At 38.9% G+C, this 27,587-nt stretch overlaps 2 protein-coding genes and 1 long non-coding RNA gene across 3 annotated transcripts; 2 read left to right on the top strand and 1 right to left on the bottom strand.

Moving 5' to 3' along the window:
- Positions 1–231: 231 nt before the first annotated feature.
- On the bottom strand, positions 232–1,353 carry Gm39066. The gene is made up of 3 exons (XR_869860.2): positions 1,288–1,353; positions 1,092–1,173; positions 232–349 (listed from the first exon to the last, which is right to left on the bottom strand). It is a non-coding gene; the product is annotated as a predicted gene, 39066 (long non-coding RNA).
- Positions 1,354–13,214: 11,861 nt separating this feature from the next.
- Olfr486 (olfactory receptor 486) lies at positions 13,215–14,159 on the top strand. Its single transcript, NM_146496.1, has one exon. The coding sequence runs from the start codon at positions 13,215–13,217 to the stop codon at positions 14,157–14,159; it is 945 nt and encodes a 314-aa protein (NP_666707.1).
- An 11,926-nt stretch (positions 14,160–26,085) lies between these two features.
- Olfr485 (olfactory receptor 485) lies at positions 26,086–27,039 on the top strand. Its single transcript, NM_001011810.2, has one exon. The coding sequence runs from the start codon at positions 26,086–26,088 to the stop codon at positions 27,037–27,039; it is 954 nt and encodes a 317-aa protein (NP_001011810.2).
- Positions 27,040–27,587: the final 548 nt, after the last annotated feature.

Here is a 27,587-nt window from a genome sequence, read left to right as displayed (position 1 = left end):
AAGCAACTCTTGAAAACTGTGGACAACTGCCTGGTTGAGTTCCTAATTCTGAATAATTCACTGCTAGCCTAAGTGGAAACCAGCGTTGGGCTAGCACTGATTCCAAACTTAGCCTGTATCCTCCCGCACCTCTAATAACATTTAAAAAATGAAGTTTTAAGCTAGCATGTGTACCTGTTGCTTCGGTGCCCAATATGATCCTTCTCTTTTTCTTCCCATGGAACTCCACACGAAACAACGTTCTTTCAGCATCCTTCTGCCATTCTTCAGGTCCCTATTTCGGTGCCAGATTGTTGTGAGCCAGCTCACAGCTCACATGAACCAGGTACACCTGAGTGGCAGGCCAGGGCTGAAAGAGAGGGGAACTAGGTGGTCAAGAGAAACATGGAGCTAAGTCAAGATTCCTGATCAAAGCTCAAATGTTCAATGGCAAATGCGCATATAAAGGGGCAGGGGGAAGGCCCATTCCAGCCAATTCATTCTTGGAGCCTGGAACCAGCTGCAGGTGACAACATGCAGGATGGGGTGTAGTTTCCGGAATAGCTCAGAGGCCTCCCAGCAGGTAGTTCTTGAAGGGGAACAGCAGCAATGGCTGAACCATAGAGTGATCTAGGGAGGAAGGTTCCACCCTAGATAATCTCCTTAGTGGCAGCAAGGTCAAGGTCTGGCTCAGCCTGCTTCAGGATGGGGGAGGTTACACTTGATCTCTTTCTCTCTCCATATTTTTTTTTGAATTTTACTATTTTTATTTTATTTTATTATTTTAAACCCTACTCCTCTAGCCTGATGAAATTCTTGACTGCAGACAAATGCCTGTTTTTTTTTTTTTTTTTTTTTTGTTTTGTTTGTTTTTTTTTTGTTTTTTTTCACTCCCATTTTCCACTGTCAACCCCTAGCTGATATCAGTGCTGGGCCAACGCTGACTCAGTCTAGCCTCTATCTCTTTGCACCTACCACAATAATTTGGAAAAGATGAAGTTTAAAGCCAGCGCTAGCATGAATAAAAAGTGTTGCTCACTGTGCTGGATACATCTTCTTCTTAATCTTTCTTGTAGAGCTCTACCAAAAGAGGGTTCTCTCGGTTGATATACCTGTACTCAGGCCACTGTTCGCGGGCACCACCTGTTGCCACCTGTGTCCACACTAACTGGGTTCCTGAGTGGGAGGCAGGAGCTGTATGGGAGACAACATCGAGAGGAATAATGGAGGCCAAGACACATTTCTTTTAAATGCCCCCAAACATTTACTAAGAATCTGTGCTTATAAAAGAGGAGGCCCATCCCCCACCAATCCATTCTTGGTGCCTGTTGCCAGATTGTAGTGAGATAAGCCAGATGCTGTCTCCAATCTGCTGGATACTGTCTACTGAATTTCTCAAGGGCCTCTCAGCAGGTAGCAGTGTCTTGGAGAAGAGCAGCAGCAGGTGACAGAACAATAGAGATATCTAAGTCAGAAGGCTCCACCCCAGGTGATCTCATACTCAGTGGCAGCGGGGTCTGAATCAGCCGCTTTCAAGGCTGGGGAAGGCTACATTCTTCCCTATTGCTTCTGATAATCTTGGTTTGAAACTTGTATACTAAAATCTATACAACTATACCAGCTTGCTTGTTCGGTTCATTTGCTTGTAATATCTTTTTAACAGTCCCTTAACTTTAGGTAATGCCTCTCATTGATGTTAACATATATTTGTTGGATACAACAGAAGGATGAATCTTGTCTTTTAATCCATACTCTTAGTCTGTGCCTTTTTATTGGAGAAGTGATACCATTGATAATACAAGATATTATGACCAAGGATGATTTATATCTCTTATTTTGTTGTTGTAGTTGGTATTGGTGGTGGTGAAGAGGGTGGTAGTCATGGTGGTGGTAGTAGTGGTGGTAGTGGTGAAGGTCATGGCAATGGGTGTGTATGTATCTATTCCTTCTTTTTGTTTCTGGTCTGAGATTATTTATTCCATATCTTTTCATAGTTTAATTAACCTCTTTAGGTTGGAATTTTACTTTTATCACCTTTCATATAGTTGTGTTATATAAAAATAAAAAGAAAAGGAATATGTTTGGTGGGGGTGTGGTGAAGTGAGGAGGAATGGGCTACCTCTAAGGGTTCATGGTGAGGCATCCCTTTCCCCTCAGGGACCAGCCACATGAAATGTATAATATAGAATAGAGCTTATTCAAGTTATGAAGAGGGGGGTTGAGAAGGTAGTAAAGACAGAGAGAGAGAGACAGAGAGAGAGACAGAGAGAGAGAGAGAGATCAGCCATGCGCAGATGGAGAGAGAAGAGGGGAACGCAGAGAGAGAGGATAGCAGGACAAGAAAACAGAGGAAGAACTAGAAGGCAAGAGAGAGAGAAAGGGGCAGGCAGCCCATTTTATAGTGAGGCAGGCATACCTGGCTATTGCCAGGTATCTGTGCGGTGAAACCTAGACAAAATGCTAGCACATAGGACGATATTTGTATATAAATATTGTTTAAATTTGGCTTTGTTGTGCAGTATGGATTTGAACACATTAGCTGATAAGGTCACAGAAACAGGGAAGCTAAGTGAAAACTTTCTCCATTCTCTCTTCTCTTCCAAATTCAATCCCCTAGTCTCATCCCTAGCTCTGCAACATCTGTTATATATCCTTCCCTGTCTACTTGTACCCATTTACTGTGGATCTCATAAATTTCTCTTCCTACCCCTCCTACTACTACTACTTGATTCTTTATCTGACTGCCCCACCCCTATACCTGCTGTAGCAGGTACTTACTACTAACATAATGATCTCCTGCCAGGAAATTCTGTAAGCCAACTGCAGATATTTACCTCTCCTACTCTCCTCCAGAAGAGATACACTGAACTGTACCCCCAACTCCTTAGTATAATACCTCTTGCGGTCTCCCTTTATGAACTAACCTGATCCTAGGTGTATCACAAAGTATCACAAAGATCTTGTCATTTAAACTTCCTTTCCCAAAATTTTCCCTCTATCTTATTTTTCTTCCCTCACTCTGGTGCTCTCTCTGTCTCTCTGTCTCTCTGTCTCTCTGTCTCTCTGTCTCTGTCTCTGTCTCTCTCTCTCTCTCTCTCTCTCTCTCTCTCTCTCTCTCTCTCTCTCTCTCTGTCTCATAAGGCCTGGCACAGTTCTCTTATGTGTTTCAGTCTGGAACCTTTCATATACCTTTGGCTGGGATGTCCCTCATATACGAAATAAAACTTTATCTTCATCCACACATAGGAGTGGTCACATTCTCATTTTTATTTCTCTGGTGTACCTCTCCAAGGTGCAAGGAACTCTGTCTCTCCAAAGCAAGCTGCTGATATGACTCTCCAAAGGTATGTACAGATCATTTGATTCTGAGACCCACCAAATTAGACTCCAAATTCTAGAGTCTCCCCTGTCATTGTCTTCTTCCCTCCACTTCATATAACCATTCATCTCTCCTCATCTATTCAGTAAATTATTCTATCTCCTATAGTTTGCTATGTCTCCTGTGCATTCCTCCTTCAATTCAGTCTCTCTGATTCCTATAGCATCCTATGCCCTCCCACGGTGCTTGTCTGGACATTTACAGTTACATAGCTTCTTTATACCATATTTAGCCTCTAGGATATAGGAATTATCCATAAGGCAGAGTTCCTATACTTAAACCTCATTCCCTCTCACCTTCCTCCAGGAAGTCCTGCAGTTTCCTTATGCACTCTTGGGACTGCAATCTCTTCCTCAACTCCTCTTGAGACTTGTTTGAAAATCCCTCCTGGAGTTTCCTCTCCTCCTCTATGGAGCTGCCTGTTCTATTGCTTCCTTAAGTGGAATCACCCTCAGGGGGAATTTTTAAAGTTTGCAACCCTGCTCAGTCTCATCTCTATCCTGGAAATCCCACAGGTTCTTTACATGCTCTTGAGCCTACACTGTGACTCTTTTCTGACTTTCTCCTTGCGGCTACCTGCTCTGTCTCTTCATTATGTCCCTCTGGAATTCTATCTTCCTTCCTTACACCCTCCTGAGCCTTTTATGACACTCTCATTTTTAATTCTTGGATTTTATTAAAGCCCTCGTCTGTTACTGCAAATGGCTTCGATTTAACCTCAATACAGTTTGATCAATAGCCACAATTTTTCAAATTCTTTCATATAGTAAGAAATCCTGCCACACCACAAAAAAAATAAAAATGATCCCTAAATCTTTTATATCTAAACGTGCTCTGCACTACATTTATAAAGGTCTCTTTTGAAGGTTATTCTACTTTACAAAATATTATTTATTTATTTATTTATTTATTCACTTTATATCCAAATCATAGCCCCCCCCCCCTCCATCCTCTCCTCCCAGTCCTACCCTCTCATCAAAGTTTTTCCATTCTCTCCTCTTTCTCTAAGGAGAAGAACACTTCCCTTCACCAGGTACCAACCCACCCTGGCACAGCTAGTTGCATCAGAACTAAGCACATCCTTTCCCACTGAGGCCAGATAAGACAGCTCAGCTAGGAGAAAGGGATCCAAAAGCAAACAAGAGAGTCAGAGATAGCCCCTGCTCCAATTGTTAGGGCAGCCACATGAAAACTAAACTACAAATGTGCCACATATGTGAAGAAGAGTTTGCTTGATAACTGGTCCATTTGTGAGAGTTGGGTGTTCAAACCTCCCACTATTAATGTATGGACTTTATATGTTACTTGGTATTTATTCATTGAAGCTTTTAATATTCTCCTTTCTTTTTAACATTGAATGTTTTGATTCTTCTTTTTGAGTCTCTGTTGAGAAGTCAAGGGTTATTCTAATAGTCCTGCTTTTATATGTTACATAACTTTTTTTCCCTTGTAGCTTTTAGTGTATTTTCTCTGTTCTCTACATGAAATGTGTAGTATTATGTTTTGAGGGGGTTTTCTTTTCTGGTCAAATCTATTTGGTGTTTTGTGTGTTTCATGTATGTTTATATGCATCTCTTTCTTCAGGTTAAGGAAGTATCCTATTATTTTGTTGAAAATATTTTCATGGTTTCGGAGTCTTATCATTCTATTCCTATTATTCATAAATTTGGTCTTTTTGTATTTTCCCAGATTTTCTGGATATTTTCAGTCATGGACTTTTAGATTTAACATTTTCTTTGACTGATATATGATTTCTTCATTTGTGTTTTCTATACCTGAAATTCTCACTTCTATCTCTTCTATTCTGATGGTGATGCTTGAGCCTGCAGTTTATGTTCTCTTACCTAGATTTTCTATCTCCAGGATTTCCTTAGTTTGTGCTTTCTTTATTGCTTCTATTTCCATTTCCAGTTTTTGAACAGTTGTATTAATTTTCTTCACCTCTTTGGTTCTATTTTCTGTATTTCTTTTAGGGATTTAATCATTTCCTCTTTAAAGAGTTCTAACGTCTTTATAAAATTGAATTTAAGGTCATCATCTTGTCCTTGGCTGTGTTAGGAAGTCTAAGCTTTTCCATTATAGGATATGTGGGCTCTGGTGGTACTATATTGTCCTGCATCTTCCTGATTTTGTTCTTATACTGGTCTTTAGCCATCTGGTTTTCTCTGATGTTGGCCAGATGTTTCTGTTTCCCACAGGACTCCTAGGGAAGGCATACAGAGCTTTGGGACTGACAATAGTCCTCAGGAAACAAAAAAACTGATGAGAAAAAAAATCAAGTATTTGGAAAAGACAGTAGGAGGACTGTGAGAGGCAGAAGAATAGCGAGTCTGTTGTAAAACTGCCTCACAATATCATAAGAAGCCATACACATATGGTCTTTTCAACACAGTTGACCAAACTGAAGAAAGATAATAACAGGAAATTCACTAAAGTAGATAGAATATTACTCATGAGGTCTCAATCCTACATAAAGAAACACAGTCACCTACATGAAACTGAGAGTGAAAGAAATGATCCTACCTAGGGGAGACCACAATTTTTACTCTAATTTCAAATTTTCTGCCCTAAAAACCTGCATACAAGGGAAATTGTATAGATTGAGCAGGCAGTTTTAAAATTGAGCAAATAAAAAACATAGTAATGAAAATGAGGCAATTAATTGGAAATAGAGCAAGAAATGTTTACATGGAAAGAATTGCAAGAAGAAAAGGGGATAAGAAATTACTCAATTGTATTATAATATCAAAATAAAAGAAATGATTTTATAAGCACAGGTGATAGAGCTAAAACAAATGAGCCAATCAGAACACAGAGTGGGAAGGAATTTCTTTAACAGATAAGTGAGGCAGCCCTGGTGAAAAGAACTGATGGTTCCATAAGCAAGACAAGACCATGGTCCTCACAAATCTCAAATCTACCTGCTCATTTCCAAATACTGTTTTCTCTGACAAATGAATTGTCAGTAGAGATAGATCTCATCTCTCATTCTATATGGTTCAGAAAAACAATGGTCAGGCACCACCTTGATATACAGGACCCTGAGAGCATGATGACAAGTAGGAGATTGCTAAATTAATCTTCCATGGTTCCACAGTGATCAACAACCCTGGAAGGTAGTTGTGGAAAAAGAAGGAGAAAACACTAACAGGATAAAAGTTAAGGTTACAGAATTCTTAGATCAGACAGCAAAGTGCACAACCACACTTGATGGTCTGAATCAAATCTGGTTATTTGAGCCTGAAGCCAGCATGTAGAACAACCTCTGGAGTCATTTGTCTGCCAATAAATGGTGAAAATTCAAAGATCACTGAAGTGTGTCCCTCTATGTTGTTGATTAGTATTTAGGAGATGTTGACAGTATAAAGACTGGTCCTTAAACTGTGTAGTTAGTAGTCTTCTTGTTTTCCTTCCATCCTCAAGCTAAAATGTTAGGCAACCTAGTACTAATCCTGGAGACTCTGTATTGTAGATAAAAGTACCTGTCTAGACAACAGATTGCAAAGTACAATGTGCCTAGAAGAGGGCTTCATTGCACAGAAAATAATCTACTGTCATAGATAGCTGTGGTAGGCAGCAAGAAATCAGAAATATAGATTCAACACCAATATAAACCATACAATATGAGTTCACAAGTTCTCCTATGTCCCACAGACACCCAGGGACAAATAACAGGAACTGATCCAATGCTTAATCCTTTGCTTTCCTTCCCCAATTCCACTTTACTTATGTCATACTTGCACATAACTCATTTACAAATTTAGAAAATATTTAGTAATATTTTATCTTTTCCTCTTTTTTCTTTCTTTTCTATTTTTTTAAAAAAGTTATATTTTATTATGCTGAGTGCCATCCATCACACAAGGGTCACACTTTAAGTTCCTAATTAAGGTACTAAGCCTATCTCACCAAGGCTACATGTGCTACATATCTTAGCTAAAGGTCAGGTCCCTACTCTAAAACAATTCTGATTGTAGGGTCAGTGATAGGTTATTTCTTCACCACCAGTGAAATGAGCCAATTTAAACCAGATTAGATTATTTTAAAGGCAAGTTTATTGGGAAGCTGCTCTGAGGTGGAGACTTCATGGGTCCCAAGGATGGAGACCTAGGAAGACACAATGGAGAAAGGGTTGGGGGATAGGTGAGGGAGAAAGAAAGAGAAAAAGGGACATGCACTAAGAGAGAAGACAAGAAGAAAGAGAAGACATGAAGAAAATAGAGAAAAGGAAGAGAAGAAGAGAGAGAAGAGGAGAAGGAGGAGGAGGAGGAGGAGGAGGAGGAGGAGGAGGAGGAGGAGGAGGAGGAGGAGGAGGAAGAAAAAGAGAAGAAAGAGAGGCAGAGAGACAGACAGGCACACATATACAAATTGAGAAGTTGAGGAGGGAGGGAGGGAAAGAGAGGATGGGGTAGAGAAGGAGTGAGGGAGAGGGAAAGGAAGAGAATAAAATATCTGGATTATAATCGAGGAGCCTCTGGAGGAAGGGAAGCCAAGCCCCTGGTCTGGAGAATTCAGAATACTGAGCAGGGTGTGCCAGTTGGGGACTGAGGGATTCTGGGAGAACTTGGAGGACAGGTGTGCTTTGTGAAATATGCACCCCAGTCCCTTTTCCCAGGGTCTGAAACCAAACTGTCAGGATTCTGTGGGAGACTTGAAAGTCACTGAGAAGATTAAGGTGCTATCTCTATAGATATACAAAACAGATTCTTGCTTATATCTTGCTTATATACTGTCCTATGGGTGTCAAGGGTTTCTAGAACTGTTTGGTTATTTTAACTGAGTGATGTCACTGGGTTTTGATTATCAGGTGCAGCATTGTGTCTAGTGGAATTCTGGTCAACTTATTTTTACATGTCTAAAATGAATCTTTTTCTATGCTCGTTACATATTTAAGAATTTTTTCCTTTTTTCATTAGATATTTTTTTTATTTACATTTCAAATGTGATCCCCTTTTTTAGTTTCTCCTGATAATCCTCTATTCCCTCCTCCCACCCCCTGCTCCACAACACACCCACTCAAGATAACTGGCCCTGGCACTCCCTTCTACTGGGGCATAGAATATTTACAGGACAAAGGACCTCCCATTGATGACTGACTAGGCCATCCTCTGCTACATATGCAGCTAGAGCCATGAGTCTGACCATGTGTTTTCTTGGATTGGTGGTTTAGTCCCAGGGAGCTCTGAGGGTACTGGTTAGTTCATATTGTTGTTCCTCCTATGGGGCTGCAAACCGCTTCAGCTCCTTGGGTAGTTTCTCTAGTTCCTTCATTGGGGACCCTCTGCTCCATCCAATGGATGACTGTGAGCATCCACTTCTGTATTTGTCAGGCACTGGGAGGGCCTCCCAGGAGACAGCTATATCAGGCTCTTGTCAGCAAAATCTTGTTGGCATCTGCAATAGTGCCTGGGTTTAATGGTTGTTTATGGTGTGAATCTCCAGATTTGGGAATCTCTGGTTGGCTATTCCTTCAGATTCTGCTCTGAACATTGTCTCTGAAACTTCTCCAATGGGTATTTTGTTCCCCCTTCTAAAAAGGTTTGAAGTATCTACACTTTGGTCTTTCTTCTTTCTGAGTTGCATGTGTTTTACAAATTGTATCTTGGGTATTCTGAGATTCTGGGCTAATATCAAGTGTGTTCATATCAAGTGTTTTCTTTTGTGATTGGGTTACCTCACTTAGGATGATATCCTCCAGATCCACCCATTTGTCTAAGAATTTCATAAACTCAATTGGTTTTAATAGCTGCATAGTACTCCATTGGTAAATGTGCCATATTTTCTGTATCCATTCCTCTGTTGAGGGAAATCTGGGTTCTTTCCAGCTTCTGGCTATTATAAATAAGGCTGCTATGAACATAGTGGAGCATGTGTCCTTATTACAAGTTAGAGCATCTTCTGGGTATGTGCTCAGGAGTGATATTGCTGGATATTCTGATAGAACTATGTCCAGTTTTCTGAGGAACCGCCAGACTAATTTCCAGAGTGGTTGTACCAGCTTGCAATCCCACCAGCAATAGAAGAGTGTTCCTCTTTTTCCACATCCTCGCCAGCATTTCCTGTCCCCTGAGTCCTTTTTCTTTTATACTCTTATCTTTCTTCATTTCTTTATCTTCTTGTCTTCTATTATACGTATTTTTAAATATTTTAGTTTCTCTCATTTTTACTATTAATTTAAAAATTCATCAATTATATATTGATCATGTTATTTTTCCCGCTTCCTCCAGATCTGATTCACATCCAGAACCACACAATTTTCATGTTCTCTCTCTTTCTCTCTATTTCTATCTCAATACAAAAATAAATAAAATATATAAATATAAAACAAAAATCATAAAGTCTGTTTTATGTTGGCCCCATACTTCTGTACATGGATAGTGCAATGAAGTGTGGTTGATATATCTAGTGTCACCCCATTGGGGGAAAGTGATTTTCCCTATCCCAGAACGGATCAATTGCAAGAAGAAAACTGTTACCTTATCAGTATTTCTGCCGCAACAATAAGTACAAACCACAAATAACTAGCCAGTGTACAGCAAGGTAGTATACAACAGAATGTGGCATATGGAATAAACCCCCATGAATACCTGATCTCCTTGTTAAAATTCTACTGAAGTTCATAAGGACTGTAAATATTATAGAAACTTATGCTGATATAAATATGTGTTATCTACTTATATCTTTTGTTACATTTCATGTACAGTATAACAATGAATGATGAAAAGTTTGTATAAGTTTTTACAAACATCTAATTTTATTACTCTCTTTTATTCCTTCTGCATAAGTTCATCATTGAAGGTCACCATTCTACCATGTAAAAGATGAGGAACATATTAGGTATCAGACTTGAATGCATGCTGTAGCTTATGTCTCTTGATATTGCAGAGTCAATTCATATGTGATATTCTTGAAGACTGTCTGTTATAAAATGAAAAGTCAAAATATTAAATAGATAAATGTAGCATTAAAATGGAAACTGTATCCACAATGAAGAATAAAGGAACTAATATAATGTAGAATTTAATGGAATGAAGATTAGCAAGAGAATTGAGCTGTCTGTTCAGGTCAACCATGCTTTCTGTTCTACACTATATTATAAGAGCTGACACCAATTGTCTCTTGTTTTTATTATGAGCTATGGAATGGTATTTCCAACCTGCAAGTCACCCATAACTCTTTCTACTCTTTATTTTCTATTTAACAATAATATTTTATACTCTTGACTATAAAAATGTGAGTACCTATAATAACTGTTATTCCACTAAACATCTCATCACTGCCTATACTCACCAAAATGCCTAATAGAGTATGTTGCATCAACCACCACTAAAATAGTAAAACAAAAATTTATGTAAATTGAATGAAAGAAGCCAATGCAGTCCATTTTAGTGACCAGTTCAATATTTCCTAACTTGACCTAACCTGAAACAAATATCAACTGGCAGGAGTATTTTCCTAAGATAATTTGTGATCTTGTACCTCCAATAATTACTGAGTGAAAGTGCACCAATAGTCACAAAATTTGAAAAGCAATAGATTGCTTGAGATTGCTAGACTCATTGAAAATTAATTGTGCTTGTGTTAAAGGAACTGCTCAGCACTCACTGGGGAATAGGTAATGATCCCTGATGCTTTAAATTCACATTGGAATCCAGAGCTTCTGCAGGGACTTATCCTCAGTGACAATGACAGTGGGAAACAGGTTTGCTATAAAGTCATAGTAACTTTGAATCTCTTTATTTGAAATGAATTTTTATTTCAAAAGGTAAGATTTTGACTTTGATGGTAAAGGAAGTTTTTTTTTCCTTGACATGCGGTGTATTTATAAACCCTGATGTTGAAACAAGTCTGATGGAATTATGAAGTTATATAAAAGAAGGGAGAAAAACAAATCTTCATGTAATCACCTTGTATTTCATTAGCAAATTGTTCAGAATGATCAGGCACAAAACGAAGTTTTCATAGATTCTTTATTTATCCATCTGCAAATAAGACCTTCCTAGCTAGTGTATGCGTAGCATTCACCAAATGGCTAACAAGTACAATAGCTTTGAAATACTTTGGTTGTTTACTGTCAGGGGATATCCTGTGCAAGGTCTTGCTTTATTATGGACTGAATTTGCCGGTCTCATAGGTATCTCTGTAGACAAATGGGATGTAAGTGTAGAATGTGAGGGATGACAGTCAATCTGCCCCTCGTGGATAAATCTCTTAACTTTGAGATTGAATGTTGAACAGCATCCTCTGTTGAATTCATTCTATCATACTCCAGTTAGAAAAGCTGTGATTCTAGGTAAGGAGCTGCTGTGTCTAAACCAACGACGTGTTAAATATTTATATTTTACAAGATGATAAAATTGATATTTCAAAATACTTTAAAGAACAGTGATCTAGTAAGAAGAATTTAAAATATCTAATGAGTGTACAATAGTAAATTCAACTTGTAAATTTAATGTGATCCTTATTGAGTTTTACAAGCTCTTGAGATTGGTATCACCAACAAAGCACCTTTCTATGTACTAAACATGGGAAAGCTGAAGTATTATCCTTCTGTCTTTCCCTGATTTGTGTATGCTTCGAACAGCATTGCCATCATTCACTTACAGTGAAGTTACTAAGAGCAATAGACTGCGTTCAACCACCTGATGTCCATATTTAATATTCTCTTAAAATTTGTCATTTTTATTTAATATATATGTGTGCTTCCTGTTATATATACATGTGTCATTTGAATTTCTAGTTTTGATGAGGATCAGAACAGGGCATCGTGTCCTAAGAACTGTAAAAACAAAAACTGTTGTGAAAAATCATGTGGATCCTGAGAATTAAACACAGGTCCTCTTTGAATATAGTCAGTGTGCTTATCGCAGAGTAATCTCTGAGCTCCACAATATGTTACTTCATGTTACCATGTATGTATTAGATGTGGAAATGTATATGTATATACATGTGATGATGATGATGATGTGTGTGTGTGTGCGTGTGCGTGTGCGTTTGTGTGTGTGTGTGTGTGTGTGTGTGTGTGTGTGTGTGTGTGTGTGTGTGTGTGTTTGTGTGTGTATTCAAGGTCAGCCTGTTTTACATAACAAGAGAGCCAGGATTGCAAAGGAAAACCCTATCAGGGGGAAAAAAACAAAAACAAAAGCTGAGACACAAAAGAAAAACAATTAACTGATAATTCGTGGAAATAAAAATATAAATTATAAATAAATACAAGTTTTTTTTTAAATCCTGTGCTGATGGTTCAATATATTTAGAAATAATTTAAATCTTCATTACATAATTCTATTATTTTACATTTTATTTCTTTGTTGTAATAAATAAATTATTATTTTGAAAGGGCTAATTTAATTTTATATTTGTTCATTTATTTATGTGTCTGAAGAGAGTGATGCAGATAAACGCACAGGTGTGAGTGTCAAAGGACAACATCCAGGAGTTAGAGTTCTTTTCCCACCTTGTGAGTTCCAAGAATCAAACTCTGGATGTCAGAGATCAGGCTTTGTAGAAAGAATCTATAACTGCCAACCCATCTTACCCGAACATAGCATGCTTTTATATATTTAACTATAATGACAATTTCATATGTTTTACTATAAAAATTGTAAATAAAAGTTATTTATTATTTATACCACATTTCTAGCTTTTCTGATTGAATAATTTGAAGAACTTATTGTATAGAAATGTATAAACAATGAAAACTTCAATATAATATCCATGGTTACTTCAAATTTTGGATAGAATGTTTACTTTTAATGCTCATGTGTATATTATATGAAATGAAGTGACCTATTTATAAATCCCTCTCTGTACTATCTCCATCATAGCCTTGATCTTGCAGCAGCTGTATGATCCTATGGCTTTCATATACAACGGTAGCCAGACAACAGTGACAGAGTTCATATTATTGGGACTAACAGATGACCCAGTCCTTAAAGTCATACTCTTCTGCATCATCCTGTGCATCTACCTGGTGACTGTGTTTGGAAATCTCAGCACCATCCTTCTCATTGGAGTCTCTTCTAAGCTCCATCACCCCATGTACTTTTTTCTCAGCCACTTGGCTTCTGTTGATATGGGCCTTTCATCTTCTGTCACACCCAATATGCTTGTCAACTTCCTGACTGAGAAAAACACCATCTCCTACCTTGGATGTGGCATACAGCTCAGCTCAGCTGCTTTCTTTGGGGCTGTTGAGTTCTTCCTTCTGGCTGCCATGGCTTATGATCGCTTGGTAGCAATCTGCAACCCACTGCTTTATTCCACCAAAATGTCCTCACAAGTGTGTATCCAGTTGGTTGCAGGATCTTATGTAGGGGGTTTCCTTAACGCTTCATTTGTAACCCATTTCTTTTTTTCTTTTCTCTTCTGTGGCCCAAATAGGGTCAATCACTTTTTCTGTGATTTATCTCCTATGATGGAACTATCCTGTTCTGATGTGAGTATCTCAGAAATTGTTATCTCATTTTCTGCAGGCTCATTTACAATGACCACATTGTTTGTTATAGTCATACCTTACTTCTATATCTTCATCACCATCTTGAAGATTCGTTCCACTGAGGGTCGCCAAAAAGCCTTTTCCACCTGCACTTCCCATCTTACTGCAGTCACTCTCTACTATGGAACTATCATATTCATTTATGTGATGCCAAAGTCCACCTACTCCAGAGACCAGAACAAGGTGGTGTCTCTGTTCTACATGCTGGTAATCCCCGTGTTGAATCCCCTCATCTACAGCCTTCGGAACAATGAGATTAAGGATGCCCTGAAAAGACAATTTTATAGGAAAACATTGTTATAGAGCAATCAGTTGTTTGTTAAAACTTAATAAAATAATTTTAATCCTGCAAGACAAATGTAACCATCATATCAGGTTTGGTTATAAGCCAAGGTATTTCTCCTTTGGCCCTAATCTGTTTCTTCCAGTGTGTATAGGTATTATATTTCATTGCATTTTCCTGTTTATATTTTCAAATGTACCTTCCTGAACCTAATAGAATATATTTGAACATGTTTACCCTCATTCTCAGCTCTGCTCAGGCTTGTAGCTCCATCTCCTATACAATAAACACTATGTTGCAATTTGGACTTTCTCTATACTTTTAGGTTTGTAGGTATCTATTGATGCATGATTAATTAGTCTGCTGGAAAGACACTCTTTTTTTTTTCTTTTGAAGAACATTTTATTTTTTTAATATTTTAATTAGGTATTTTCCTCAATTACATTTCCAATGCTATCCCAAAAGTCCCCCATACCCTCCCCCTCTACACCCCTACCCACCCACTCCCACTTTTTGGCCCTGGCGTTCCCCTGTACTGAGGCATATAAAGTTTGCAAGTCCAATGGGCCTCTTTTTTCAGGGATGGCCGACTAGGCCATCTTTTGATACCTATGCAGCTAGAGTCAAGAGCTCCGGGGTACTGGTTAGTTCATAATGTTGTTCCACCTATAGGGTTGCAGATCCCTTTAGCTCCTTGGGTTTTTTCTCTAGCTCCTCCATTGGGACCCTGTCATCCATCCAATAGCTAACTGTGAGCATCCACTTATGTGTTTGTTAGGCCCTAGTGTAGTCTCACAACAGACAGCTATATCAGGAACCTTTCAGCAAAATCTTGCTAGTGTATGCAATGAGGTCAGCGTTTGGAGGCTGATTATGGGATGGATCCCTGGATATGGCAGTCTATAGATGGTCCATCATTTTGTCTCAGCTCCAAACTTTGTCTCTGTAACTCCTTCCATGGGTGTTTTATTCCCAGTTCTAAGAAGGGGCAACGTGTCCACACTTTGGTCTTCGTTTTTCTTCAGTTTCATGTGTTTTGCAAATTGTAACTTATATCTTGGGTATTCTAAGTTTCTGGGCTAATATCTACTTATCAGTGAGTACATATCATTTGAGTTCTTTTGTGATTGTGTTACCTCACTCAGGATGATGCCCTCCAGGTCCAACGATTTGCCTAGGAATTTCATAAATTCATTTTTTTAAATATCTGAGTAGTACTCCATTGTGTAAATGTACCACATTTTTTGTATCCATTCCTCTGTTGAAGGGCACCTTTGTTACTTCCAGCTTCTGGCTATTATAAATAAGGCTACTATGAACATAGTGGAGCATGTTTCTTTCTTACTAGTTGGAACATCTTCTGGATATATGCCCAGAAGAGGTATTGCAGGATCCTCCGGTAGTACCATGTCCAATTTTCTGAGAAACCGCCACTGATTTCCAGAGTGGTTGTACAAGCTTGCAATCCGACCAACATTGGAGGAGTTTTCCTCTTTCTCCACATCCTCTCCAGCATCTGCAGTCACCTGAATTTTTGATCTTAGCCATTCTGACTGGTGTGAGATGGAATCTCAGGGTTGTTTTGATTTGCATTTCTCTGATGATTAAGGACACTGAGCATTTTTTCAGGTGCTTCTCAGCCATTTGGTATTCCTCAGGTGAGAATTCTTTGTTTAGCTCTGAGCCCCATTTTTTAATGGGGTTATTTGATTTTCTGGAGTCCACCTTCTTGAGTTCTTTATATATGTTGCATATTAGTCCTCTATCTGATTTAGGATAGGTAAAGATCCTTTCCCAATCTGTTGGTGGCCTTTTTGTCTTATTGACGTTGTCTTTTGCCTTACAGAAGCTTTGCAGTTTCATGAGGTCCCATTTTTCAATTCTTAATCTTACAGCACAAGCCATTGCTGTTCTATTCAGGAATTTTTCCCCTGTGCCAATATTTTGAGGCTTTCCCCCACTTTCTCCTCTATAAGTTTCAGTGTCTCTGGTTTTATGTGGAGCTCCTTGATCCATTTAGATTTGACCTTAGTACAAGGAGATAGGAATGGATCAATTCGCATTCTTCTACATGATAACAACCAGTTGTGTCAGCACCATTTGTTGAAAATGTTGTCTTTCTTCCACTGGATGGTTTTAGCTCCCTTGTCGAAGATCAAGTGACCATAGGTGTGTGGGTTCATTTCTGGGTCTTCAATTCTATTCCATTGGTCTAGTTGTCTGTCAGTATACCAGTACCATGCAGTTTTTATCACAATTGCTCTGTAATAAAGCTTTAGGTCAGGCATGGTGATTCCACCAGAGGTTCTTTTATCCTTGAGAAGAGTTTTTGCTATCCTAGGTTTTTTGTTATTCCAGATGAATTTGCAGATTGCTCCTTCTAATTCGTTGAAGAATTGAGTTAGAATTTTGATGGGGATTGCATTGAATCTGTAGATTGCTTTTGGCAAGATAGCCATTTTTACAATGTTGATCCTGCCAATCCATGAGCATGGGAGATCTTTCCATCTTCTGAGATCTTCTTTAATTTCTTTCTTCAGAGACTTGAAGATCTTATCTTACAGATCTTTCACTTCCTTAGTTAGAGTTATGCCAAGGTATTTTATATTATTTGTGACTATTGAGAAGTGTCCATGGTCCCTTTCAAAGTGGCGCTGAAAGCCAAACCCTGATTATATGATGGCCTGATCTTTGCACAAAGATGGACATATCTTGCTAAATCTGTTTGTCCTTTGTGCAACTGGATAGTGGCCCGACACATTGCGTTAGCATTCTCATAAGCCAATTGCATAATGAAAGGACTTCCTGTGTCAGATTTTCCAAGGATTCTACTAGCTGCTATTAATAGCCTATTCCCAAAGTTCTGGTAAGGCTCATCAGGACCCTGCCAAATGCTGGCTAAACTCCCACCAACATCCCCTCTACCAGTAACTGTCCCCAAGCACGAAGGGCAGCCACCACAATCTGCGCATACACTCCAACAGGAAAACCAGTCTGATTAGCCTGACCCTCATATGGACCTTCTCCCAGAAGCATGTTACTATCCAAGTCTTGATTACCGGTCTGAGCATTTAAATTGGCTGCTTTATTACTGGCATCTCGCCATTCAGAATCCAAAAGCAAGAATTCTCCTCCTGAAAAGATAGCCTTACATAGAGTCTTTCAATCCAGGGGGGTTAAGTGTGACTCCATGACCATATCCAGTAATGCTTGTGTGAAGGGGGCAGAAGGACTGTATTGCACAACAGCTGTTTTTAACTCCTTTATCAACTTGAAATCCAAAGTCTGGTATTATCTGACTCTAGTATTTTGCTGGTCAATTACCTCGACAACAGGAAAGGCTAGCACATCACATGTATCCTGTCCTCTCCCATGACCCTGACTCACAGCTCTTCCTAGCGGCCCTTGGTACATTTCAGAAGAGTTATTCCTTCCTGTATCTGACATCATTTTTAGCTCCCGAAGCTCATTAGTCAATTTCTGCAGCCTAACTTCAAACTCTAATGTGCTTAGTTACATGTCCCTATGAGTAGCATCTCCCATGGTGGAGTCTATAGGTGGAGTGGGAGACTGGCAAGGAGGCCAATCCTCCTCAAAATATTTGGCGGCTTCTCTTTCTGTGTCTAAAATTTGCTCATCATCAGAGTCTCTATATCTATCAAATTTAGAGTTGAGAGGACCCTTTTCTGAGAAGACCCTCTCTGACAGACGCTCTTCCTGAGATTCATTAAGCTCTACCTGGGTAATATCTAACCCCTGTGAGATCACCTTTTCAATAGCATCTTTTATGAGCACCCAGAGGCAAAGGGTGAAATTATCTGCCTGAGTGATTTTCAAGGCTTTTCCAATTTTCTCCCAGGTTCTGATATCTAAATTTTTTTCCTCCTTGAACCATGGGCAACAAGAATCTATCCTATCTAAAAAATTTTCTAACAATTTTACTTCAAGCCATACTGCTCTTGCCTGAAGCAACTCTTGAAAACTGTGGACAACTGCCTATTGAGTTCCTAGTCCTGAATAATTCCTGCTAGCCTAAGTGGAAACCAGCGTTGGGCTAGCACTGATTCCAAACTTAGCCTGTATCCTCCCGCACCTCTAGCAGCACTTTAAAAAATGAAGTTTTAAGCTAGTGCTAGCATGTGTACCTGTTGCTTTGGTGCCCAATACAATCCTTTTCTTTTTCTACCCGTGGAACTCCACTGGAAAGAATGTTGTTTCAGCATCTTTCTGCCATTCTTCAGGTCCCTGTTTGGGCGCCAAATTGTTGTGAGCCAGCCCGCAGCTCACATGAACCAGGTACACCTGAGTGGCAGGCCAGGGCTGAAAGAGAGGGGAACTACGTGGTCAACGGAAAAATGGAGCTAAGTCAAGATTCCTGATCAAAGCTCAAATGTTCAATGGCAAATGTGCATATAAAGGCATATAAAGGGGCGGGGGGGGGGGGGGGAGGCCCATTCCAGCCAATTCATTCTTGGAGCCTGGAACCAGCTGCAGGTGATGATGTGCAGGATAGGGTGTAGTCTCAGCAATAGCTCAGTGGCCTCCCAGCAGGTAACAGTGTCTTGAAGGGGAACAGCAGCAGTGGCTGAACAATAGAGTAATCTATGTAGGAAGGCTCTACCCTAGGTAATCTCCTTATAGGCAGCAAGGTCAAGGTCTGGCTCAGCCTGCTTCAGGCTGGGGGAGATTACACTTGATCTCTGTCTCTCCCTATTTTGTTGAATTTTACTATTTTTATTTTATTTTATTATTTTAAACCCTACTCCTCTAGCCTGATGAAATTCTTGACTGCGGACAAATGCTTGTTTTCTTTTTCACTCCCATTTTCCACTGTCAACCCCTAGCTGATATCAGTGCTGGGTCAACGCTGACTCAGTCTAGCCTGTATCCCTTTGCACCTACCACAATAATTTGGAAAAGATGATGTTTAAGGCCAGCGCTAGCATGAATAAAACGTGTTGCTCACTGTGCTGGCTGGATACGTCTTCTTAATCTTTCTTGTAGAGCTCTACCAAGACAGTGTTCTCTCGGTTGATACACCCAAACTCAGGCCACTGTTCGCAGGCACCACCTGTTGCCACCTGTGGCCACACTAACTGGGTTCCTGAGTGGGAGGAAGGGGACGTATGGGAGAGAACATCGAGAGGAATAATGGAGGCCAAGACACGTTTCTGATAAAGGCCCCCAAAAGTTTACTAAGAATCTGTGCTTATAAAAGAGGAGGCCCATCTCCACCAAGCCATTCTTGGTGCCTGTTGCCAAACTGTAAGCAGATCTGCCAGATGCTGTCACTGATCTGCTGGATACTGTCTACTGAATTTCTCAAGGGCCTCTCAGCAGGTAGCAGTGTCTTGGAGAAGAGCAGCAGCAGGTGACAGAACAATAGAGATATCTAAGTCAGAAGGCTCTACCCCAGGTGATCTCATACACAGTGGCAGCGAGGTCTGAATCAGCCTGCTTCAAGGCTGGGGAAGGCTACATTCTTCCCTATTGCTTGTGATAATCTTGGTTTGAAATTTGTATACTAAAATCTATACAACTATACCAGCTTGCTTGTTCGGTTCATTTGCTTGTAATATCTTTTTAACAGTCCCTTAACTTTAGGTAATGCCTCTCATTGATGTTAACATATATTTGTTGGATGCAACAGAAGGATGAATCCTGTCTTTTAATCCATACTCTTAGTCTGTGCCTTTTTATTGGAGAAGTGATACCATTGATAATACAAGATATTATGACCAAGGATGATTTATATCTCTTTAGTTTGATTTATATCAAACTAAAATGTTAGGCAACCTAGTACTAATCCTGGAGACTCTGTATTGTAGATAAAAGTACCTATCTAGACAACAGATTGCAAAGTACAATGTGCCTAGAAGAGGGCTTCAGTGCACAGAAAATAATCTACTGTCATAGATAGCTGTGGTAGGCAGCAAGAAGTCAGAAATATAGATTCAACATCAATATAAACCATAGAATATGAGTTCACAAATTCTCCTATGTCCCACAGCCACCCAGGGACAAATAACAGGAACTGATCCAATGCTTAATCCTTTGCTTTTCTTCCCCAGTTCCACTTTACTTATGTCATACTTACACATAACTCATTTACAAATTTAGAAAATAATTAGTAATATTTTATCTTTTCCTCTGTTTTCTTTCTTTTCTTTTTTTAAACAAAAGTTATATTTTATGATGCTGAGAGTCATCCATCACACAAGGTTCACACTTTAAGTTCCTAATTATTGTACTAAGCCTATCTCACCAAGGCTACGTGTGCTACATGTCTTAGCTAAATGTCAGGTCCCCACTCTAAAACAATTCTCTGATTGTAGGGTCAGTGATAGGTTATTTTTTCACTACCAGTGAAATGAGCCAATTTAAACCAGATTAGATTATGTTAAAGGCAGGTTTATTGAGAAGCTGTTCTGAGGTGGGAGACTTCATGGGTCCCAAGGATGGAGACCTAGAAAGTCACTATGGAGAAAGGGTAGGGAGATAGGTGAGGGGATAAAAAGAGAGAAGGTGGTGTGCATTGAGAGAGAAGAAGAGAAGAAAGAAGAGGTGTAGAAAAAGATAAGAAGAAGAGGAGAAGAAGAGAGAAAAGAGGAGGAGGAAGAGAAGAAAGAGAGAGGGAGAGAGACAGGTAGACAGACACACACACATATAGATAGAGAGAGGGGGAGGGGGAGTAGGAGAAAGAAGGAGAGGGGGAGGGAGAGAGGGAGAGAGAAGAAGAGAGGGAGAGGGAGAAGGACAGGGAGAGGGATGAAAAGAGAATAAAATGTCTGAATTATAAGGGAGGAGCCTCTGGGGGGAAGGACAGCCCAACCCCTTGTCTAGAGAGTTCAGGGTACTGGACAGGGTGTGTCAAGTTGGGACTGAGGGATGCTGGGAGACCCTGGAGGCCAGGTGTGCTTTTGTGAAATATGTACCTCAGTCCATTTTCCCAGGGTCTGAAACCAAACTGTCAGGATCCTATGAGAGACTTGACAGCCACAGGGAAGATTAAGGTGCTATCTCTCTAGATATACAGAACAGAATATTGCTTTTATCTTGCTTATATACTGCCCAATGGGTGTCATGGGATTCTAGGACTGTATTTGGTTATTTTAAGTGGGTGATGTCATGAGTTTTGGTTATCAGGTGCATTATTGGGTCTAGTGGGATTCTAGCTAACTTATTTTTACATGTCTAAAAGGAATCTTTTCACTATATTCATTACACATTTAACATTTTTTTCTTTTTTATTTGAAATTTTCTTTATTTACATTTCAAATGTTATCCCCTTTCCTAGTTTCCTCTCCAAATATTGGTAGCCCCCTCCCCCTGATTACCAACCCACCCACTCCCATTTCCTGGCCCTGGCATTCCTTATACTGGGGCATATACCCTCCAAAAGACCAAGGACATCTCCTCCCATTGATGACTGACTAGGCCATCCTCTGCTACATATGCAGCTAGAGCCATAAATCCCACCATGTGTTTTCTTCTATTGGTGGTTTAGTCCCAGTAAGCTCTGGAGATATTGGTTAGTTCATATTGTTGTTCCTTCTATGTGCCTGCAAACCCCTTCAGATCCTTGGGTACATTCTCTAGCTCCTTCATTGGGGACCCTGTGCTCCATCCAATGGATGGCTGTGGGCATCCACTTCTGTATTTGCCAGGCACTGGCAGAACCTCTCTGGAGACTGCTATATCAGGCTCCTGTCAGCAAAATCTTATTGGCATCTGCAATAGTGTCTGGATTTGTTGGTTGTTTAAGGGATGGATCCCCAGGTGGGATACTCTCTGGATGATCATTCCTTCGGGCTCTGCTGCACACTTAGTCTCTGTAACTCCTTCCATGGGTATTTTGTTCCCCCTTCTAAGAAGTATCAAAGTATCTACTCTTTGGTCTTCCTTCTTCTTGAGTTTCATGTGTTTTGAAAATTATATCTTGGGTATTCCAAGCTTCTGAGCTAATATTCACTTATCAGTGAGTGCATATCATTGTGTTCTTTTTAAATTGGGTTATCTCACTCAGGATGATATCTGCCAGATCCATCCATTTGCCTAAGAATTTCATAAATTCATTTTTAATAGCTGTGCAGTAATCCATTGTTTAAATGTACCACATTTTCTGTATCCATTCCTCTATTGAGGGACACCTAGGATCTTTCCAGCTTCTGGCTATTATACATAACATAGTGGAGCATGTGTCCTTATTACATGCTGGAGCATCTTCTGGGTATATGCCCAGGAGTGGTATATCTGGATCCTCGGGTAGTACTATATCCAATTTTCTGAGGAATCACCAAACTGCTTTTCACAGTGGTGTACCAGCTTGCAATCCCACCAGCAATGGAAGAGTGTTTCTCTTTTTCCACATCCTCTCCAGATCTGCTGTCCCCTAGTCCTTTTGTTTTATACTCTTACCTTGCTTCATTTCATTTTCTTTCTTTCTTTCTTTCTTCCTTTCTTCCTTCCTTTCTTTCTTTCTTTCTTTCTTTCTTTCTTTCTTTCTTTCTTTCTTTCTTTCTCTTCTTGTCTTCTATTATATTTTTAAAACATTTTCCTTTCAATCTTTTACTATTAACTTAAAAATTCATCCACTATATATTGATCATGTTCTTTTGTTCGCTCCTTCTAGATCTGATTCACCTCCAGAATCACATAATTTCATGTCCTCTGTCTCTATTTCTATCTCAAAACAAAAATAAATAGAATATATAAATATAAATATAAAACAAAAGTCATAAAGTCTGTTTCATGCTGGTCCCATACTTCTGTACATGGATACTGTCATAAAGTGTGGTTAATATATTTAGTGTCACTCCATTGGAGAAGAGTAATTTTCCCTATCCCAGAAAGAATCAATTGCAAGTAGAAAACCATTACCTGTCAGTGCCTCTGCCCCAACAATGAGTACAAACAGCAAATCACTAGCCAGTGTAAAGCAAGGTAGTATACATCAGAATGTGGCATATGGGATAAGCCCATCCCATAATCAGCTTCCAAATGCTGACACCATTGCATATACTAGCAAGATTTTGCTGAAAGGACCCAGATATAGCTGTCTCTTGTGAGACTATGCCAGGGCCTAGCAAACACAGAAGTGGATGCTAGCAGTCAGCTATTGGATGGATCACAGGGCCCCCAATGGAGGAGCTAGAGAAAGTACCCAAGGAGCTGGGGAGATCTGCAAACCTATAGGTGGATCAACAATATGAACTAACCAGTACACCTCCCCACCCCCTGCAGAGCTCGTGTCTCTAGCTGCATTATGTATCAGAAGACGGCCTAGTCGGCCATCAGTGGAAAGAGAGTCCCATTGGTCGTACAAACTTTATATGCCTCAGTACAGGGGAAATACCAGGGCCAAGAAGTGGGAGTGGGTGGGTGGGAGAGTGGGTGGGGGAGAATGTGGGAGACTTTTGGGATAGCAGTGAAAATGTAAATGAAATAAATACCTAATTTAAAAAAAGAAAAGAAAAAAAGACAAAAAAAGAAAAAAGGAAAAAATCACTAAAAGAGTATAACAAACATTTATATACATTGAATAAAAGAAGTCAATGTAGTCCATTTTAGTGATCAGTTCAATATTTCCTAACTTGACCTAACCTGAAACAAATATCAACTGGCAGGAGTATTTTCCTAAGATAATTTGTGATCCTGTACCTCCCATAATTACTGAGTGAAAGTGCACCAATACTCACACAAATTGAAAAGCAATAGATTGCTTGAGATTGCTGGACTCCTTGAAAATTAATTGTGCTTGTGTTAAATGAACTGCTCAGGACTCACTGGGAAATAGGTAATGATCCCTGATGCTTTGAATTCACATTGGAATCCAGAGCTTCTGCAGGGACTTATCCTCAGTGACAATGACAGTGGGAAACAGCTATAAAGTCATAACTTGGAACTTCTGAATTTGAAATGAATTCTTATTTCAAGAGGTAAGATTTTTGACTTTGTAGGTAAATGGAGATTTATTCCTTGACATGTGGTGTATTTATAAACCCTGATGTTGAAATATATCTGATGGAATTATGAAGTTATATAACAGAAGGAAGAAAAACAAACCTTCATGTAATCACCTTGTATTTCATTAGTAAATTGTTCAGAATGATCAGGCATAAGGCAAAGTTTTCATAGATTCCTTATTTGTTCATCCATAATTAAGAGCTTCATAGCAATGTACATGTAGCATTCACTAAAGGCCTAAGAAGTTCACTAGCTTTGAAATACTTTGGTTGCTTACTGTCAGGGGATATCCTGTGTAAGGACCTGCCTTGTTTATTGACTGAATGTGTCAGTCTCACAGGCATCACTGTAGGCAAACGAGAATGTAAGTATACAATGTGAGGGATGACAGTCAATCTGCCCCTTGGGGGTGAACCTTGGCAAATCTCTTAACTTCTGAGATTGAATATTGAGCAGCATCTTCTGTTGAATTCATTCTATCATACTCCAGTTAGAAAATGCTGTGATACCAGGTAAGGAGCTGCTGTGTCTAAACTAATAATGTGTTAAATATATTTCACAAGATGAGAAAATTGATATTTCAAAATACTTTAAAGAACAATGCTCTATTTAGAATTTAAAATATCTAAAGAGTTTACAGTAGTAAATTCAACTTGTAAATTTAATATGACCTTTATTGAGTTTTACAAACTCTTGAGATTAGTATCACCAACAAAGCACCTTTCTATGTACTAGACATGAGAAAGCTGAAGTATTAGCCTTCTGTCTTTCTCTGATTTGTGTATGCTTTGAACAGCATTGCCTTCAATCACCTGATGTTCATATCTAATATTATTTTAAATTTTATTATTTTTATTTAATATATATGAGTGCTTCCTGTTGTATATACATGTGCCATTTGAATTCCTAGTTTCGATGAGGATCAGAACACGGCATTGTGCCTTAAGAACTGTAAAAACAAACATCTTTGAAAAACTATGTGCATACTGAAAATTAAACACAGGTCCTCTTCGAATATACTCATTGCACTTATCCCAAGAACAATCTCTGAGTTCCACAATATGTTACTTCATGTAAGTATGTATGTATTAAATGTGGGAATGCATATATATATATATATATATATATATATATATATATATATATATATGTATGTATATATGATGGTGTGTGTGTGTGTGTATGTGTGTGTGTGTGTGTGTGTGTGTGTTCAAGGTCAAACTGGTTTACATAACGAGTTAGCCAGGACTACAAAGAAAAACCCTACCCTGATAATAACAAAACAAAACCAAAAGCAACAAGACAAAAGAAAAACAATTAACTGATATTTGGTGGAAATAAAAATATAAATTATAAATAAATACAAGTTTTTAAAAACCTGTGCTGGTGGTTCAATATATATTTAGCAATAATTTTTAAGTCCTCAATATACTATTTTACATTTATTTCTTTGTTACAATAAATAAATTATTATTTTGAAAAGACACATATAATTTTATATTCATTCATTTATTTATGTGTCAGAAGAGAGTGATGCAGGTAAATGCATAGGTGTGAGTGTCAATGGACAACATCCAGGAGTTAGAGCTCTTCTCCTACCTTGTGAGTTCCAGAAGTCAAACTCTGGATGTCAGAGGTCAGGCTTTGTAGAATGAATTTTTACATGCCAACCCATCTTACCCTAACATAGCATGTTTTTATGTATCTAACTATAATGGTAATTTCATATGCTTTATTATAAAATTTGTAAATAAAAGTTATTTATTATTATACTACATTTCTAGGTTTTCTGATTGAAATATTTGAAGAGATTATTTTATAGAAATGTATGAACAATGAAAACTTGAGTATAACATCCATTGTTGCTCCAAATTTTGGATAGTATGTTTACTTTTAATGCTTTCATGTGTATATTATATGAAATGAAGTGACCTATTTATAAATCCCTTTCTGAACTGTCTCCTTGATCTGTAAGCAGCTATGATATCCTATGGCTTTCCTGGACAATGGAACCACACTGCAGTGACAGAGTTCATTTTATTGGGATTAACAGATGACCCAGTCCTCAGAGTCATTCTCTTCAGCATCATCCTGTGCATCTACCTAGTGACTGTGTCTGGGAACCTCAGCACATTCCTTCTCATCAGAGTTTCTTCCCAGCTCCATCACCCTATGTACTTTTTTCTCAGCCACTTGGCTTCTGTTGACATGGGCCTTTCATCTTCTGTCACACCCAATATGCTTGTCAACTTCCTGACTGAGAGACATAGCATCTCCTACCTTGGATGTGGCATACAGCTCAGCTCAGCTGCTTTCTTTGGGGCAGTTGAATTCTTCCTTCTGGCTGTTATGGCTTATGATCGCTTCATAGCAATCTGCAACCCACTGCTTTATTCCACCAAATTGTCCACACAAGTGTGTATCCAGTTGGTTGTAGGATCTTATGTAGGGGGTTTCCTTAATGCTTCATTTGTAACCCATTTCTTTTTTTCTTTTTTCTTCTGTGGACCAAATAGAGTCAATTACTTTTTCTGTGATTTTCCTCCTATGATGGAACTCTCCTGTTCTGATGTGAGTGTCTCTGGAATTGTTATCTCATTTACTGCTGGTTCGATCTCTATGACCACATTGTTTGTTATAGTCATATCTTATTTCTATATCCTCATTACCATCCTAAAGATGCACTCCACTGAGGGTCGCCAAAAAGCCTTCTCCACCTGCACCTCCCACCTCACTGCAGTCACTCTTTCTTATGGAACTGCCACATTCATTTATGTGATGCCAAAATCCACCTACTCCGGGGACCAGAACAAGGTGGTGTCTGTGTTCTACACGGTAGCGATCCCCATGTTGAATCCTCTCATCTACAGCCTTCGGAATAATGAGATTAAGGATGCCCTGAAAAGACAATTTTATAGGAAAACATTGTTATAGAGCAACCAGTTGTTGGTAAAACTTAATATAATAATTTTAATCCTGCAAGACCGATGTAACCATCATATCAGGTTTGATTATAAGCCTTAGCATTTCTCCTTTGGCCCTAATCTGTTTCTTCCTGTATGTATAGCTATTATATTTTATTGCATTCTGTTTATATTTTCAAATGTACCTTAGCAAACCTAATAGAATACATTTGAACATATTTACCCTCGTTCCAGCTCCTCTCAGCCCTGTATCCCCATATCCTATAAAATAAACACTATGTTGCAATTTGGATTTTCTGTATACTTTTATGTTTGTAGGTATCTATTGATGCATGATTAGCCTGCTGGGAAGACACTTTTAAAGGTAATTGACTCTCATTCTTCTGGAAAATATCAATTGCCAGTAAAACCTCAGCAAGAGTTGAACACTGTTCCCCAGGTCCTCTCTCTATGGCAGTATAGTTTCTGCCTTTGTGCTTATAGACACTGATACTACTACCATGAGTCATACCTACGACAATTCTTTTAAGTCCTAAAAGCAATGTTTCCTTGTAGTCA

Source organism: Mus musculus, chromosome 7, assembly GCF_000001635.26.
Source record: "Mus musculus strain C57BL/6J chromosome 7, GRCm38.p6 C57BL/6J".
Lineage (NCBI taxonomy): Eukaryota > Metazoa > Chordata > Mammalia > Rodentia > Muridae > Mus > Mus musculus.
Note: the sequence above shows the minus strand (reverse complement) of the source record. Positions and strands in the feature narration are given on the sequence as shown.